Source organism: Xyrauchen texanus, chromosome 37 (genome assembly GCF_025860055.1).
Source record: "Xyrauchen texanus isolate HMW12.3.18 chromosome 37, RBS_HiC_50CHRs, whole genome shotgun sequence".
Lineage (NCBI taxonomy): Eukaryota > Metazoa > Chordata > Actinopteri > Cypriniformes > Catostomidae > Xyrauchen > Xyrauchen texanus.
Window position 1 is genome coordinate 37,051,868 of NC_068312.1, and position 15,515 is coordinate 37,067,382.

The window sequence follows — 15,515 nt, forward strand, 5'->3', positions numbered from 1 at the left end:
AACCCAGATTTGTTTTTGTTTGTTGTTTTTTTTTTAAAGAAAAGGAGGCGCAAGTCATTTTCTTAAGTAATTTCTAAATCAGTTATGAAGTAGTTTCAATTCAAATATAATATATGAAGAAATATGTCTAACTTGTTTGAAAAACTAGTTTAAACCACTAGTTCACTTGAAAGATTACTACTTTCAGATTTTCAAGACCCCTCCGAAAATGTGCTTTCTACTAAATGAACAATGATTAAGTAACTTATAATACAAAACAACAGACAAGTATTATGGATGTTTATTTTTATATCATTTAAGTAGAACTATTATTGCAAGTCATTTTTTACGATATTTGCACTGATCAACAACGTTTATTAGAAATTCTGCCAATGATTTAAAGACAAACGAAAAGTAATTTAATTCAAACCGTTTATTAAACCAAGGTTTTCATTTTCTATTTATTCATTCAACATCATTGTAGGCCACATCGTTAACTGAAAAAAAATCAGCATCACATCCTTTGGGTTGTTAATGGCTCACGGGTCTCACACACACACTTAGAAATGAATTACATCAAAAACCACGCACCATCCAAACTAAATAAAAAGGGCATTCGAATATCAGTGTTTGTAAAGCATTGGCACAAATTAATATACTAAATACTTCATATTTCAGAAGAAATCTAAAGACAAATTTACCAGCCAAATAAAGAAAATATTCATTTTAAATGATGATTTGGGGGGGGTTGGCACAATAAACACTTTCCCAGGCTTTCATTCATTGTGGCGTAAATGACATGGACAGTCAAAGCTAGCGCAAGGGGAGTGTGTGTGTGTGTGTGTGTGTGTATATGACTGACTGATGCAGCTCTCTAATGTACTATTGAGTAGATTTCAAGCGTTCTCTAAGAACTTCTGTGACTGAAATGTCCGGATGCAGAGGCGGGGCTTAAGCTGTCAATCATGTGAGGATGGTTTCATCGATCTCTTCGTTGGAGTCGGGAAGGCTGGAGATCTTCTTCAATGATCTGCGGTAACATTCTGACAGCAGATCGTTGCTGGCCGAGTCCAGGATTGCACTGATGCTCTGAAAGCAATTTATACATACAAAAGTTAAAAGCGCTCGTGTGCGTGCGGCTGTAAGGGAGAAGTTACAAGCCATTAGTGCGATGAACAGAACAGAATGAAATTTAAGTCGTTATTCTCTCTAAAATCAAATCAGAAGGGAAAACACTTGGATAAAAAAATGACAGCTATGTTGAAATGCAGCTATGTGACTCCAGCCAGGTCTCCTAAGCAACTAAATTGGCCCGGTTGCTAGGGAGGGTAGAGTCACATGGGGTAACCTCCTCGTGGTGGTGATTAGTGGTTCTCGCTCTCAATGGGGCGTGTGGTGAGTTGTGTGTGGATCGTGGAGAGTAGCATGAGTCTCCACATGCTGTGAGTCTCCGCGGTGTCATGCACAACGTGTCACGTGATCAGATGCACGGAATAACGTCTCAGAAGTGGAGGCAACTGAGACTTGTCCTCCGCCACCCGGATTGAGGCGAGTAACCGCGCCACCACGAGGACCTACTAAGTAGTGGGAATTGGGCATTCCAAAATTGGGAGAAAAGGGGATAAAATAAATAAATAAATAAAGTAGTATGGGTTTAAACGTTTTCATTTTTGGGTGAACTATCCCGTTTGTCTGCAAAACTAATGAAAATGAATTGGCAAAGTGTTTGTGTGTGTGTGAGTGTGTTTTGGTCTCTTACCTGCATGCCCTCCTCTCCCTGTCGCAGTCGCAGTAAGCCGACGAGGGTGTGTTCGCTCTGCGCTCGGACGCTCGTGTTCTTATCTTTGGTGTTGTCCAGCAGCGCTTTGATCACCGGTTTGACCAGACTGGGTTCCAGAGCGGGAGTCTCCACCTCCTTCCACACCCACCACAGCACGCGCTCCGTCACCAGCCGAATATCACTCGACTGATTCTGCAAACACTGTGGGAGGAGCCAGAGCAGAATGGTCACGCTCACAAATCATGTTTAGAACATACATACATAAATGTAATCAGCATTTCTGATGTGCAGCTCTTGATTTATCTTGTTTGGAATGACATGCGATATATTTGAAATATTATATTTTCATTTTGCGGCTGTGGCTCAGTTGGTAGAGCGGGTCGGCTGCTAATCGCAGGGTTGGCGGTTCGATTCCAGGCCCACATGACTCCACATGCCGAAGTGTCCTTGGGCATGACACTGAACCCCAAGTTGCTCAAAATGGCAGGCTAGCACCTTACATGGCAGCTCTGCGTGTATGAATGTGTGAATGAGTCACTGTGTAAAGCGCTTTGAATACTGCTAAGGTTAAAAAGGCGCTATATAAGTGCAGACCATTTTCACATCTGCCAAATCTGCAGTATAAAACCAGAGCACACTACATGAGATACTGCATCCCAGAATGCAATGCACTCAACCTCATTCTTGACTATATTATTTGATCGGATTGCCAAATGTCACAAACAATGGATTAAAAATGCTAAATTACCATATTTACTTTCAAGATGATAATTGGACGCCACTCACTGACGTAAACATGTCACAAGGTAAGGTCATGTGACAATGTACTGCTGTTGCTCCATCTTGCACATAAAGATTACAAAAGGACTTTTGTTTTAAGGAAATGTTTTATTTCAGATTTGTAAAGAACTTTCCAGTTTATTTCTCATTACTGCAATCCAGCGTAACAATCAAGACCATTAAATGTGGATTAACCCTCAAAGTCATTTGTGTCCAGAAAGACATGACATTATTTATATTACATTACCTGTAAATCTTTCATTTGCATATGTAAATGAGTACATTTATAAACTGCAGTAAAAATCTACACTTCTATAAGTTTAAACATGTACTTGGGGTGGATTGCTGACATGATTTGGAAACACCAAAACACTCGATTTTAAAATCATGTCATAACAATAATAACCAGTAGATGGCTGTAGAGACTGTGTGGTCTGATTGTCTGTTGTAACTTCATTTTGGATTATCTAATTTAGGTTTCATTATCACAAGTTATGCATTTGTATATATAGTTCCTATTAATTACCTAGACTGTAGATAGTTTCATAATGAACCGAAAATATATTTATACATCTCATAATAACATAAAAGATCTCTAATGTTGTGTTTTGTGCTGTTGCTTCAGCAAAGCATCTCTCACTCTCAGTCAGTCTCTCACACACACGCTCCGGAACCAATTATCTAACGTTAACGTTATTACCAGCGGCTCTGCCAACGTCACTATATTCAGCGTCTGAGGAGCAAGTTCAACGCAGGATGGCTCACAGGGCTCGACATTAACGCTTGTCCGGGATGAGTAGATTTTTGAAGGGGCAAGTTCATTTTAATTAATAAATGAATTTAGTCAAATTAATCGCACTGAATTAAATCCACAGCCCTAATCAAAATTCAATAACTCAAAGTAAATTAGTTTCTTTGTCTTCATAACAGAATGACGCAGTGTTTTGCCTGGAAAGTGTGGCTTCCATACCCAAGCATAAATAATAGAGTCAGACTGTGCTTTTGTTCTTTGACCTGTGTGTGTGAGTGAGTGTGCGTGTGATTATGTGTGTGTTTATGCGTGTGTGTTGTTGTGTGTTCGTGTTCTGCATTGTGGATGTATTATGGTCTCACCCCCTCATTTTTGTGTGTGTGCATTCTGCATTTTGGGTGATTTATTGATTTTATTTGTTTTGAAAAGTTGCTGTGTTATAGCCTCACCAATTCATTTGTGTGTGTGTGTATGCTTTGCACTTTGGATCTTTTAAAGTCCCATCTCTTCATTTGTGTGTGTGTGTGTTCAGCATTGTGACTGATTGATTAATTGATTGTATTCTATAAATCTATAAAAAGAAATCCTCCATGTCAGGGTCTCTCCCATTAATTGTTTATGGTCGGTCAACTTTGACCGCAAACAACAAAGGTGTCGCTTTTTTACGACCACTTGGACATATCGAATTAAGTCAAATTGTTTTTAGTTTTTTTTATATTTAGATTGCAAGTCTAGGAAAAGTGTTGTACCACAAAATAAACAATGTTCTCAAACAATGTAATGCATGTTGTACCCCGGATCCAATAGTAAATAAAAAAAAATGACTTGTTTTGACAATCCCAACATCACTAACTGAAAGAATGAAAAAAAAAAAAAAAAAACTGGTGTCCATCAAGCCATTTCTTTGCACTACAACAACTTTTTTTGCTGCCTTTTGCTCTCTTTCATTCTACTATGAAAGCATTATGCATTTTTCATATTCGTTTTGCATAAATGTAGCTGAGATAGGATATGTATTTACATCCAAGCACAATTCCAAAAAGGTGAGTCTTGTGCAGCGCGCGGTGAGTGGTGCGCAGCATGTAGTGTGCAGCGAGTAGCGTGCAGCGAGTAATGTGCAGCATGCAGTGAGTAGTGTGCGGCGTGAGGCGAGTGGTGTGCAGCATGCAGTGTGTAGTGCGCAGCATGCAGTGAGTAGTGTGCAGCATGCAGTGTGTAGTGCGCAGCATGCAGTGAGTAGTGTGCAGCATGCAGTGTGTAGCGTGCAGCATACAGCGTGCAGTGAATAATGTGCAGCATGCAGTGTGCAGTATGCAGCATGCAGTGAGCAGCATGCAGTGAGTAGTGTGCAGCATGCAGTGAGTAGCGTGCAGCATACAGCGTGCAGTGAATAATGTGCAGCATGCAGCGTGCAGTGAGTAGCATGCAGTGAGTAGTGTGCAGCATGCAGTGAGTAGTGTGCAGCATGCAGTGAGTAGTGTGCAGCATGCAGTGTGTAGCGTGCAGCATACATCGTGCAGTGAATAATGTGCAGCATGCAGTGTGCAGTGAGCAGCATGCAGTGAGTAGCGTGCAGCGAGTAGTGTGCAGCATGCAGTGAGTAGTGTGCAGCATGCAGTGAGTAGCGTGCAGCATACATCGTGCAGTGAATAATGTGCAGCATGCAGTGTGCAGTGAGCAGCATGCAGTGAGTAGCGTGCAGCGAGTAGTGTGCAGCATGCAGTGAGTAGTGTGCAGCATGCAGTGAGTAGTGTGCAGCATGCAGTGAGTAGTGTGCAGCATGCAGTGAGTGGTGCACTAGTATTTTGGCAGAGTTCACAATGTGTTTCTGGGTACTTTTAAGTCAGACTCACCTTAACCAACTGTGTGACGATGCGGGGTGAAACAGCATCTCCTCCCGAGCGGAGCTGGTGTTTCATCAGGAAACCCATTGCTCTGATCCCACTGCAGGCGATGGGGATCTACAGCACAAATCAGAAACAACATCAATGGAGGAGGAAACATTGTAGAAACGGCTGCATTTTGACCCAACACATCAATACTTTATCAAATCGTACAGAAAGCTCAAGTGTGAAAACGGCCTCATAAAGCGCTCTGTCATGACGGTACGGGTTCTTACTCTGTCTGCCGTGGCACTAGATAAAACGGCCTCCAGCACAGCAGAGCTGTATTCATCAGTGCACAGCTGATCAGGAGCACACTTCACCGAGATCGCCAGAGCCAAACTCCGCCCGTGACGCACCATCCAATCTACACCAGACACATCCGCTACAGAGAGAGAGAGAGAAATATATTCGGTGTTGGGGTACATCAGAGGGAATGTGTCATGATTAATCCGAAATGTTTACTTTGTACTGGCACAAAGTCAATTTGATTTTGACTACAAAGCTGCACATTGCCCTAGTCAATATTAGAAGGATCAAACATACAGGCCAAGATATTTTATTCTGGTGTTTTGCAGTCATGGGGTATAAAAGCGGATTGTTTTCGAACTTTGTTTATTAACAGAAACGAGGAGTGTCGGTAGATTTACATAATTAATCCTAATTAGTTTTGTGAGTCCAGAGGTTTCAAGAACTGTATGTTATTCAACAGGGCTGGACTGGGAAGAGAAATCAGCCCATGATCTTACATGGCAACTGGCCCAAAACTCGTTGAGGTGAGGGGGTGGGTTGTTCGCTGTCCTTTTCTGGTGCCTTTTTGTGGTCCGTTCTGCATAATGCGGCGGCTCATTTGAGCTTATCAGGGCCCATTTGGCACGTTTCACGGCCGACTCACCAGCCCGCTTGGTTCTCCCAAAGGCCAGTCCGCCCCTGATCGGCCCCAAAGTGCGTTGGCCCACCGGAAAAATGCCACGTATGCCAGATTATGCATGGTTCGCTATCATTTTCTGCATATCGCGCCAATGTTTTGTGGTCTGTTCTGCTTTACGCAGCGGCTCATTTGAGCTTATCAGGGCCCATTTGGCACATTTCGTGGCTGACACACCGGCCCGCTCGGTTCTCCCAATGCCCTGATCGGCCCCAAAGTGCGTCGGCCCACCGGAAAAATGCCGGTATGCCAGATTGCCAGTTATTCAATAAAAATGAGAGTTATAGAAATATGATGTCAGTACTGTATGTATATATGTCGCTGAATGTGATTTTCCTTAGCATTTATATAAAGTTTGAAAATAGTCTAGGTTCTTGACTTTAGACCAGGGTCAGAAATTAGTGGGGGGGCTCCTGAAAATGCCCCCAAAATTCAAAATACAGAGGCAAAAAATGCCCCATAGTGCACTCCTCTATTTAGGCCCAATTATACATAATATTGTGTGAGTTGATGTTGATTGAATTGTAAGGGTAAGAGATAATACATTTCCCAACTAGTTATTCAAATTTGTGTTAATTGATTACATTTAAGTATGTGATATAAAAGATTGACACCTTATTTTTTATTTGGTGGTAAAAAAAGAAAAGAATGCCCAACAGAAAGAGCAAAAGTTGCCCGTAAATGGAAAAGTTCATTTCTGACCCTGCTTTAGACCAAATCATTCAAAAGTTATAAGCACATATACATATATAAATAATAAAAGAAAACACATCACAACCCACACTACTTCCTGGACCTCTCGGCACTGGATGAGTGTGTTCTTACCGAGAATATGCTGCTGTAAGACACTCTTGAGCTCTTCTTCAGACATGAACGCACACAGCTCACCAACACACCCTGCAGAGGCCATTCGAGTGGCGTCCTACACACACACACACACACACACACACACACGCACACATACACACACACAAGGTGAGGTCACACTGACACACTTGCAACGACCACATCCTGTGCTAGATCACTATTCTAAAGGCAATAAACATATTCAGATTCTCAGTCTTCAGACAGACAGAACAAACACAATATAACATACTTTAATAAAAAAGCTGATTAAACATACTCAAATATATAACACCTTATTTAAAATACTGTTTCTGATTTTGTCACCCAACAGAAATGTAAAAAACAGCTTTCCCCGATAACTTCCTCTGCTATTGGTCAAACTAATAGATAGTCCCTCCCCAAACTCATGCCATTGGTTGAGCCAATGTTGGGGTGTCGGGCTGGTCGGGCCGTCACACGGTGTTAAACCTTTCGGGGAAAGTCAGTCTACGAATGTCTTGCTTAGAGAGTATTGTTACTAAAAAATGACACTTCAGCTTTAAATCACTCAAAGATACTGGAAGGTTTAGTCTTGATTTGCATCCACTAAACAAAACCTAAAAGTATTAGTGTGCAGTACCTCATCATGTCCCAGCATGCTCAGCAGTGTGGTGGTGATGTTCTTCCTAATGGCAGGATCGACCTTTGCCCCTGCTCCCTGGATGACGAACCGAAGGGCCTGTAACATGGTCTCCCTGCACCACAAACAATCAGTATGAATAACAACCACATACTAGAGCATGCAAAAGTTTCCATCATGATGCTATGGTGCTGTGGGTGGTTGCTATGGTGCTGTGGGTGGTTGCTAGGGTGTTCTGAATGGCCCAAGTCCCTACACCACAATATTGGAGGTAACATTCATGACTGCAGCTGTGCATTGAAGTTTATTACTTATGGTTAGGAGTTTGTTTAAATCACTAACATAATAGTGATGCTAGCAGACATCATTCATTCATAAAAAGAAGCTTTCTTAAAGGGACAGTTCACCCCTCATGTCATCCCAGATGTGTGACTAACTTTCTTCAGCAGAACACAAATTAAGATTTTTAGAAGAATATCTCAGTTCTGTCGGTCCATACAAGGCAAGTGAATGGAACTTTGAAGCTCCAAAAAGGACATAAATGCAGCATAAAAGTACCCCATAAGAATACAGTGGTCTAATCCATATATTCAGTAGTGATCCAATCGGTTTTAGGAACGGACCAAAATATCTTCCATCATGCCACTGCAGTCTCTAGGCACGATCATGATTTCATAAACTCGTAGTAACCACAATATTAACCATGGTTAATCTATAGTATAACCATGGTATCTTTATTTCGAGGGATCACAAATATTGCAAGGTCGTGCAAATCAATTTATTTAATTTTTTGAGTCAGCAACACATCTCAGTACTTCCAGAAAAACACAGTTTGATGGAGTTCAAAACATTTGTATGTTTGGGCCCGTGTCATACCTGACTCCAGAGTCTTCTGCATTGCGTATGGCCGACAGCTGTTCCGTGAAGAGTGGGTCTACTTTAGCGTGTATAGAGACCAGCTGACCCAGAGATTCTGCTGCCCGCAGTCTGACTGCCCGACTCGAGTCCTGCAGGGCCTTCAGGAAGGTGGTCTGCAGCTGCGGCAGGAAGGGTTTCAGAGCAATGCCCACCTGCATGAGATTAGAAACGGTGGTTATTTAAAAGATTTTACGTTTTACTTTATTTTTATTACATACACTATAACATTTTAAAATAAATAAGTTACCTTTTTAAATCAATACAAAAATTACTTTTTTTGTTTTCATGACTTTGGGAACATTTTAAAAGTAATATTTAAAAAAAAAAAAAAAATGCTCATGCTGTAAGATGCTGAAAAACAGCAAGATATATGCAACAGCAAAAGTCATCTCTCTGACGCCAATGTACACAGAACAGTAATTCAAATGTTGTGGTGACCCCTGACCTTGGCCAATAGTAAAGTGAGCGTCTCAAGCAGAGCCGTTTTCACATTCCAGGTGAAGCGGTCTCCTAGGATACGAATGAGAGGTCCGGTGATGTTGACCACAGAGGGGCGGAGCGCCTCCGCTGATGTCAGTTTAATGACTCCGCCCAAAGCACGAGCCGCCTCCTCCTTCTGCTCTGGACTTCCTGTTAAAATGCCTTCTCTCAGCACGGGGAGAATGCACGTCACACCCTGAAGAAAAAAGGGGGAAAAAATATATAATTTGAGAAGAGAGAAGAATGGAGGAATAAAAAGAATCTTAATACACTACAGTATGTACTACATACTGTATTTTTGTAAATAGTGTGTGCAACAGTATGCAACAGACATTCTGACAGCAGTATGCTACATTGTCGTCACATGACCTCATTTTATGTTGCATGTTTAGCATGTTCAGTTGTTTTGAAAACAAATGTGTTTTTATTAGATTTCTGCATACAGAAAATGTGCCTGCTGCAGTATGCATACTGCATACTATTTTGTTAGTATGTGTTGAATTTTGCAGTGCAATGTCTGATGCTTTAAACGATTAGATCCCCCTAAAATGAAAATTCTCTCGTCATTTACTCACCCTCATGCCATCCCAGACGTGCATGACTTTCTTTCTTCTGAACACAAATTAAGATTTTGGAAGAATATCTCAGCTCTGTAGGTCCATACAACGCAAGTGAATGGTGACCAAAACTTTGATGCTCCAAAAAGCACATAAAGGCTGCATAAAATTATCTATACGATTCCAGTGGTGTAATCCATGTCTTCAAGAAGCATTCCAATCAGTTTTGGGAATGGACCAAAATATCTTACATCTTGCCTCAGCAGTCTCGATCATGATTTCAGGCTCAATTACACTTCTTAGTGCTTGACGCATGCGTTAGATGGCACTAGCAAGTGTAATCAAGCTTAAAACCGTGATCGCCAAGGAAACTGCTGATGTCAAAATGCATTGTAAAAAAAAGTGTTACATTTTGGTCTGTTATCACCCAAAACAGAATGGAGATCCACTGGAGTCATATTGATTACTTTTATGCTGCACATATGTGCTTTGTGGAACTTAAAAGTTGTGGTCACCATTCACTTGCATTGTGAGGACCAACATAGCTGAGATATTCTTCTAAAAATCTTAATTTGTGTTGTGCTGAAGAAAGAAAGTAATACACGTCTGGGATGGCATGTGGGTGAGTAAATGATGAGAGAATTTTCATTTTTGGGTGAACTGTCCCTTTAAGTGATGCTCACCTTCTTGGGCAAACAGAAGCCAGGTAAGTGTTGACCTTTGACCTCAGCGGCAGCAGAGCGGATGTCTCTGTGTAGGTCATCGATCAGGGCCAGCTGACTGCCAGCATCCAGTTTCTGTACACACACACACACACACACACACACACACACACACATGTGTATACATATGTGTTTAGTTAATTTATAAGTAATAAATGATTGCTGTTCAGTTCAGAGTTAATAGTAATTCAATTAAATTTTGCTGTAAATAATATTCCTTCTAATGCAAAGAAATGTATTCCCCAACATGGCTTATTAACCCTCTGTCATAGAGTGGATCAGTTTGAGGTTCTCGTACCTTCGTGATGGAGTTGATGGTGTCCCAGCTCTGGCTCAGCACGTCTGGATTGGGGTCGTTCATCAGTCGCATGAGTCCGGACAACAGCGTGCGTGTGTGAGCACTGTAATCCATACGTGTTCTTGAGAAGTATCCGTTAAGGATGGTGACGGACGCCTGTCTCAGCCCAGCGTCTGTTCCTCGTGTGGCCTCCAGAAGGTCTTCAATGATGATCCTCTGACCGGCCTCATCTTCTACAGAGAGCATCACCGTCTGACAGTTACTCAGCTCCTGTAGATGGCCACAAACATATAGTTCTATATTTACACAGAACCCTAGCAGGGTCCATCTTACCAGGAATAAAACTGTATTCATCCATATACAATTGATGCATCCTTGTTTTCTCATAAAAAGAAATTCCATAGTTGTTTTCCTCTTGAATAGATCACCTCTGTTTCACAGTAAATATTTGAGGCGTTTGTGAATTATGATTGAGCAGAAATGATTGACAGCTGTCGTGTTTACCTGCAGGGCCTCCTCTGTGCCCAGCTTGTCTTTAAGCGACGAGAGCAACGCTGGTAAAACGACCCCGAGGTGACGCGTCAGAGCGTCTCCCGCCACCGCAGACAGGAAGGCGAGAACACGTGTGTTTACAGGAGGAGCCGTGAGCTACAGAGAATAAAGATCAAGAGAATTAAGACAACGTCACTATCTTGAACAGACACCTGAAGTTAACTATAAACAAGAGTAAACAAGAAATCCACAGAACTGCATGTTCTGACTACATGAGTAGTGAACCGGTTGCGTTACATGTCAATCAAACACTCTCTTCCTGTTTAAGTTGGGAGTTTGTGGTCAGAATAAACTGCAATATGGGCCAGATGATGTGCTGATAGTTAAAATTCTGGCTATGTGAGACATTAAATCTTCAGGTTCATGCACAGATTATCTAAGAGTGACTGTGAGGGTGAGAATTGACCTTGGGCACCAGGTAAGGCAGCACCGAGCGACTCTTCACAGCCATGACCTGTTTCAACCCATCCAACGCAAACTCTGATGTCTCTTCATCCTGCTGAAAACAAACAAACACACACACACTTCATAGATCCGTCCAATGAATATCCTTGATTTTCCATGATTTTTCCAGAAATTCCCGATTACTGGATAAGGATTAAAAAAATGTGTCCGTGTTAGACATATTACATGTTGTTATTATTAATTACTATAGTGATAACAGGGAGGGAGGAAGAAAAGAATGAATGTTGCATTTATATAGCACTTTTCTGACACTACACTCAAAGCACTTTACATAGTGAACAGGAGACTCTCCTCAACCACCACCAGTGTGCAGCATCCAACTTGATGATGCGACGGCAGCCATAGTGCACCAGTACACACACCAGCTATTGGTGGAGAGGAGAGAGTGGAGTGATACAGCCAATTAATGGATGGAAGGAAGAAAAGGAAAGGAAGGAATGGGGAAGGAAGGGAGGGAGGGAAGACAGAAAGGAAGGAGGGAAATAAAGGACAAGGAAGGAAGGAGGGAGAGAGGAAGCAAAAAAGAGAAGGATGGAAGGCAAAAAGACAGAGGGAAGGAAGAGAGGCCTGGAGGCAGAAAGGAAGAAAGGAGGGAAGGATAAAAAAGGAAGGAAAGGAGGAAGGAGGGAGAGAGCAAGGAAAAAAGATTGAAGGCAGGAAGGAGGGAAGAAAATAAGGCAGGAAGGAAGGCGGGAAGAAGGGAAGGCAGAAAGGAAGAAAGAAAGGCAGGAAGGAAGACATGAAGGAAGGCAGGAAGAAGGGAAGGCAGAAAGGAAGTCAGGAAGGAAGGCAGGCAAGAAGATGAAGTAAGAAAGGAAGGAAGAAATAAAGGAAGGTAGAAAGGAAGGAAGACAGGCAGGAAGAAATAAAGGAAGGTAGAAAGGAAGAAATGAAGGAAGGCAAGAAGGAAGAAAGAAAGGCAAGAAGGAAGAAATTAAGGAAGGCAGGAAGAAATGAAGGAAGAAAGGAAGGCAGGAAGGAAGAAAGGAAGGCAAGCAGGAAGAAATGAAGGAAGAAAGGAAGGCAGGAAGAAATGAAGGCAGAAAGGAAGGCAGGAAGAAATGAAGGTAGAAAGTCAGGAAGGAAGGAAGGAGGGAGGGAAGAAAGAAAGAGATAAAGATGTAAGGAAGGAAATTGGGAAAGAGGTGATGGATGGATGGAAACTGTGAATGTAGTGATGAGGAATTGAGATGTAAATGAGAAGACTGTCAGCAGTACCAGTTGTTTAAGTAGTGCGGGCAGGATGTCATCGAGCGCCTGGTGTCCGATGGTCGAGTGAAGCTGCTCGAAGGTTTTAGCAGCTGCTTCACGCACTTCCTCCAGAGGATCACACAGGGCCTTCCTCACGGTCGGGACCAGAGACTCGGAGAACACCAAAACCTGCCATAAACACCATGGAACGTCAGTTAGCAACAACGACAATAACAATCGTATTTGATCTGGTTTGTATCACTGCTGGACCTACTGCATCTCTGCTGGTTGACTTCATTATCTCGCTCAGGCCGATACACACTCCCTGCCTCTCATCGCACTTGTCCGAGCGCAGACTCTCCTCCAAGATCGGTATAATCTCAGGCAGGATCTTCTCGCCCAGTTTCCTCACCAGATCACCCAAAGTACGAGCAGCAATCTGGAGCAGCACACAGAGGAATCAGACTCCGAGCACCCAGACAGAAAATAACCTAAATGAACTACTTTGTCTCTAAATGACATATTAAACAAGGCTGGACTGATGCATATTTCAATACATTGTTAGAGACATGAATTCACATTTGTAAGTCTGTCACGTGTGTGTGTGTTTGCGTTGTACCGTTCTCTTGTCGGAACATGTGGAGGCCAGGAAGCCCAGCAGCAGTGTGAAGAGGGTGGGCAGGATTTCTCGCAGCGTGCGGGGGGTGTTCGACACCACGATCTTCCACACATGAAGAGACGCCTGTCTCACCACCAGCTGTGTGTCAGAACGTCCCATATACAGGCCAGACAGCACACGGTTGCGTCTCTCTGCACCCAGAGCTCCGATAATGGCCTGGAGAAATTCATTTCAATTCAATATTCATACACTTTTCCACTTTGTGACACTCCAGAAGGATTTTTCCTCCTCCTAATGAAAGCACTGCTGTCAGATCATGTCTTAAATGTACCGACACCAGGATGAAGGGTGGCACCATGGTATATTCCAAGGGCTCATTATGTGTTACCTTGTTGGACTGGGCCGTGCCAAAATTGTCATCCTCCGATGCGGTTTCCGTTGTCATTTTCCCCGTTACCCCGGAGATGTGGAACAGCAGGTCTCCTAGCAACTGCACCGAGCTGAATCTAAGAACAAAATCTCAGCATCAGCATCTATCACTATGACAACCACAGCCGAACAGTTTTAAACTAATGAACAGATCGAGTGACAGTTAGGGTGAAGGGGATATGTGTGTGTGTGTGTGTGTGTGTGTGTGTGTGTGTACAGATATGGTTAAACTTGTGAGAGCCAAATCTTTGAAAATGTCTTCATTAATATGTTGAATAGAAAAAGAAAAAGAAAGACTAGTGAGGTGATTTTAGGTGGTCCTCACAAGTTAAAAAGACTCATAAAATGGCCAAATCATGTTTTACACAAGTTTATATGAACAGGATTGTGTGAGGTTTAGAGGTTATAGAAAATATCACTACCCATTTCAGACAATTCAAATACATTACATCACATACATACTGTATATTGTGGCAGCAGACAAGCATTTAGACAAAACAAAAGGTCTTAAAGGGCCAGTTCACCCAAAAATGAAAATTCACAAATTTTTTACTCAACCTCATGACATCCCAGATGTGTGTTTGACTTTCGTTCTTCTGCACACACAAAGATTTTTAGAAGAATATCTCCATGTAGGTCCATACAATGCAAATGAATGGTGACCAGAACTCAGAAGGTCCAAAAAGCACATGAAGGCAGCATAAAAGTAATATAAAAGACTCCAGTGGTTAAATAGATGAGTGGTGGTGGCATAGTGGGCTAAAGCACATAACTGTTAATCAGAAGGTCGCTGGTTCGATGCCCACAGCCACCACCATTGTGTTCTTGAGCAAGGCACTTAACTCCAGGTTGCTCCGGGGGGATTGTCCCTGTAATAAGTGATTACAGTCGCTAAGTATAAAAGCGTTGGATAAAAGCGTCTGCCAAATGCATAAATGTAAATGTAAATACATGTCTTAAGCAGTGATATGATAGGTGTATGTTTGAAACAGATCAATAATAAATACAATTCTCCTCCCTGCCCAGTAGTGGGTGATATGCCCAAAGAATGTAAATAAAAAAAAAACGGAGAAAGTGAAGGAAAAAGGACTTTGATCTGTTTCTCACCATCATATCACTTCAGAACACAGATTAAACCACCAGAGTCGTCTGGAGTATTTTTATGTTGCCTTCATGTGGATTTTGAAACTTTAACATTTTGGCACCCATTCACTTGCATTGTATGGACCTACAGAGCTGGAATATTTAGGTGCACTATCCCTTTAAATTTAAAATATTGCTTGTTTTAATTACATTTTTCATTCAACATAACACTTTTATTGGCCCACTTTCCTCTGTGCAATTTTTAATGGTTGGTCTATGAGCTCTGGAGTGCATCACTTGGGTTATGTCACATCTCACTAGTTTTCAGCGCCTCTAATCCTAAATGCTGTTTTTAAGTTGATGTGCTAAATTAAACTTAGTTTGAAAAATAAGTCTTGATATCCCAGCTCAGTCCAGCTGTCTTTGAGCGCAAAAGGGTGTCTGGTTAGACGAGGTGCGTTGACTGCCCCCTACTGCATCGAGCTTGAATTGCTCCGATAGCAGGAACATTCCTCATTATGGAATTTCTATACAGGTCGGGCATGATTAATAGCATGACTTTTTTCTAACGTGTTATTTTCATATAATTAAATGGCACAGATTTAATGTGTTCAATCGCCAGCCCTGATACAATC

General features: G+C 42.0%; 1 protein-coding gene across 1 annotated transcript in view; it reads right to left on the reverse strand.

Moving 5' to 3' along the window:
* Positions 1-299: 299 nt before the first annotated feature.
* Positions 300-15,515, reverse strand: part of LOC127630489 (eIF-2-alpha kinase activator GCN1-like) — a 48,557-nt gene continuing 33,341 nt past the window's right edge. Inside the window, exons 43-58 of the mRNA XM_052108055.1 lie at positions 13,757-13,874; positions 13,369-13,584; positions 13,024-13,188; positions 12,777-12,938; positions 11,500-11,592; positions 11,046-11,189; positions 10,542-10,811; positions 10,205-10,318; positions 8,930-9,160; positions 8,443-8,636; positions 7,567-7,681; positions 6,927-7,023; positions 5,410-5,558; positions 5,144-5,251; positions 1,739-1,960; positions 300-1,068 (exon numbers count right to left, since the gene is read on the reverse strand). Of these exons, the coding sequence (XP_051964015.1) occupies positions 943-1,068; positions 1,739-1,960; positions 5,144-5,251; positions 5,410-5,558; positions 6,927-7,023; positions 7,567-7,681; positions 8,443-8,636; positions 8,930-9,160; positions 10,205-10,318; positions 10,542-10,811; positions 11,046-11,189; positions 11,500-11,592; positions 12,777-12,938; positions 13,024-13,188; positions 13,369-13,584; positions 13,757-13,874 (2,524 nt within the window). The 3' untranslated portion in view covers positions 300-942. The remainder of the gene's footprint in view (positions 1,069-1,738; positions 1,961-5,143; positions 5,252-5,409; positions 5,559-6,926; positions 7,024-7,566; positions 7,682-8,442; positions 8,637-8,929; positions 9,161-10,204; positions 10,319-10,541; positions 10,812-11,045; positions 11,190-11,499; positions 11,593-12,776; positions 12,939-13,023; positions 13,189-13,368; positions 13,585-13,756; positions 13,875-15,515) is intronic.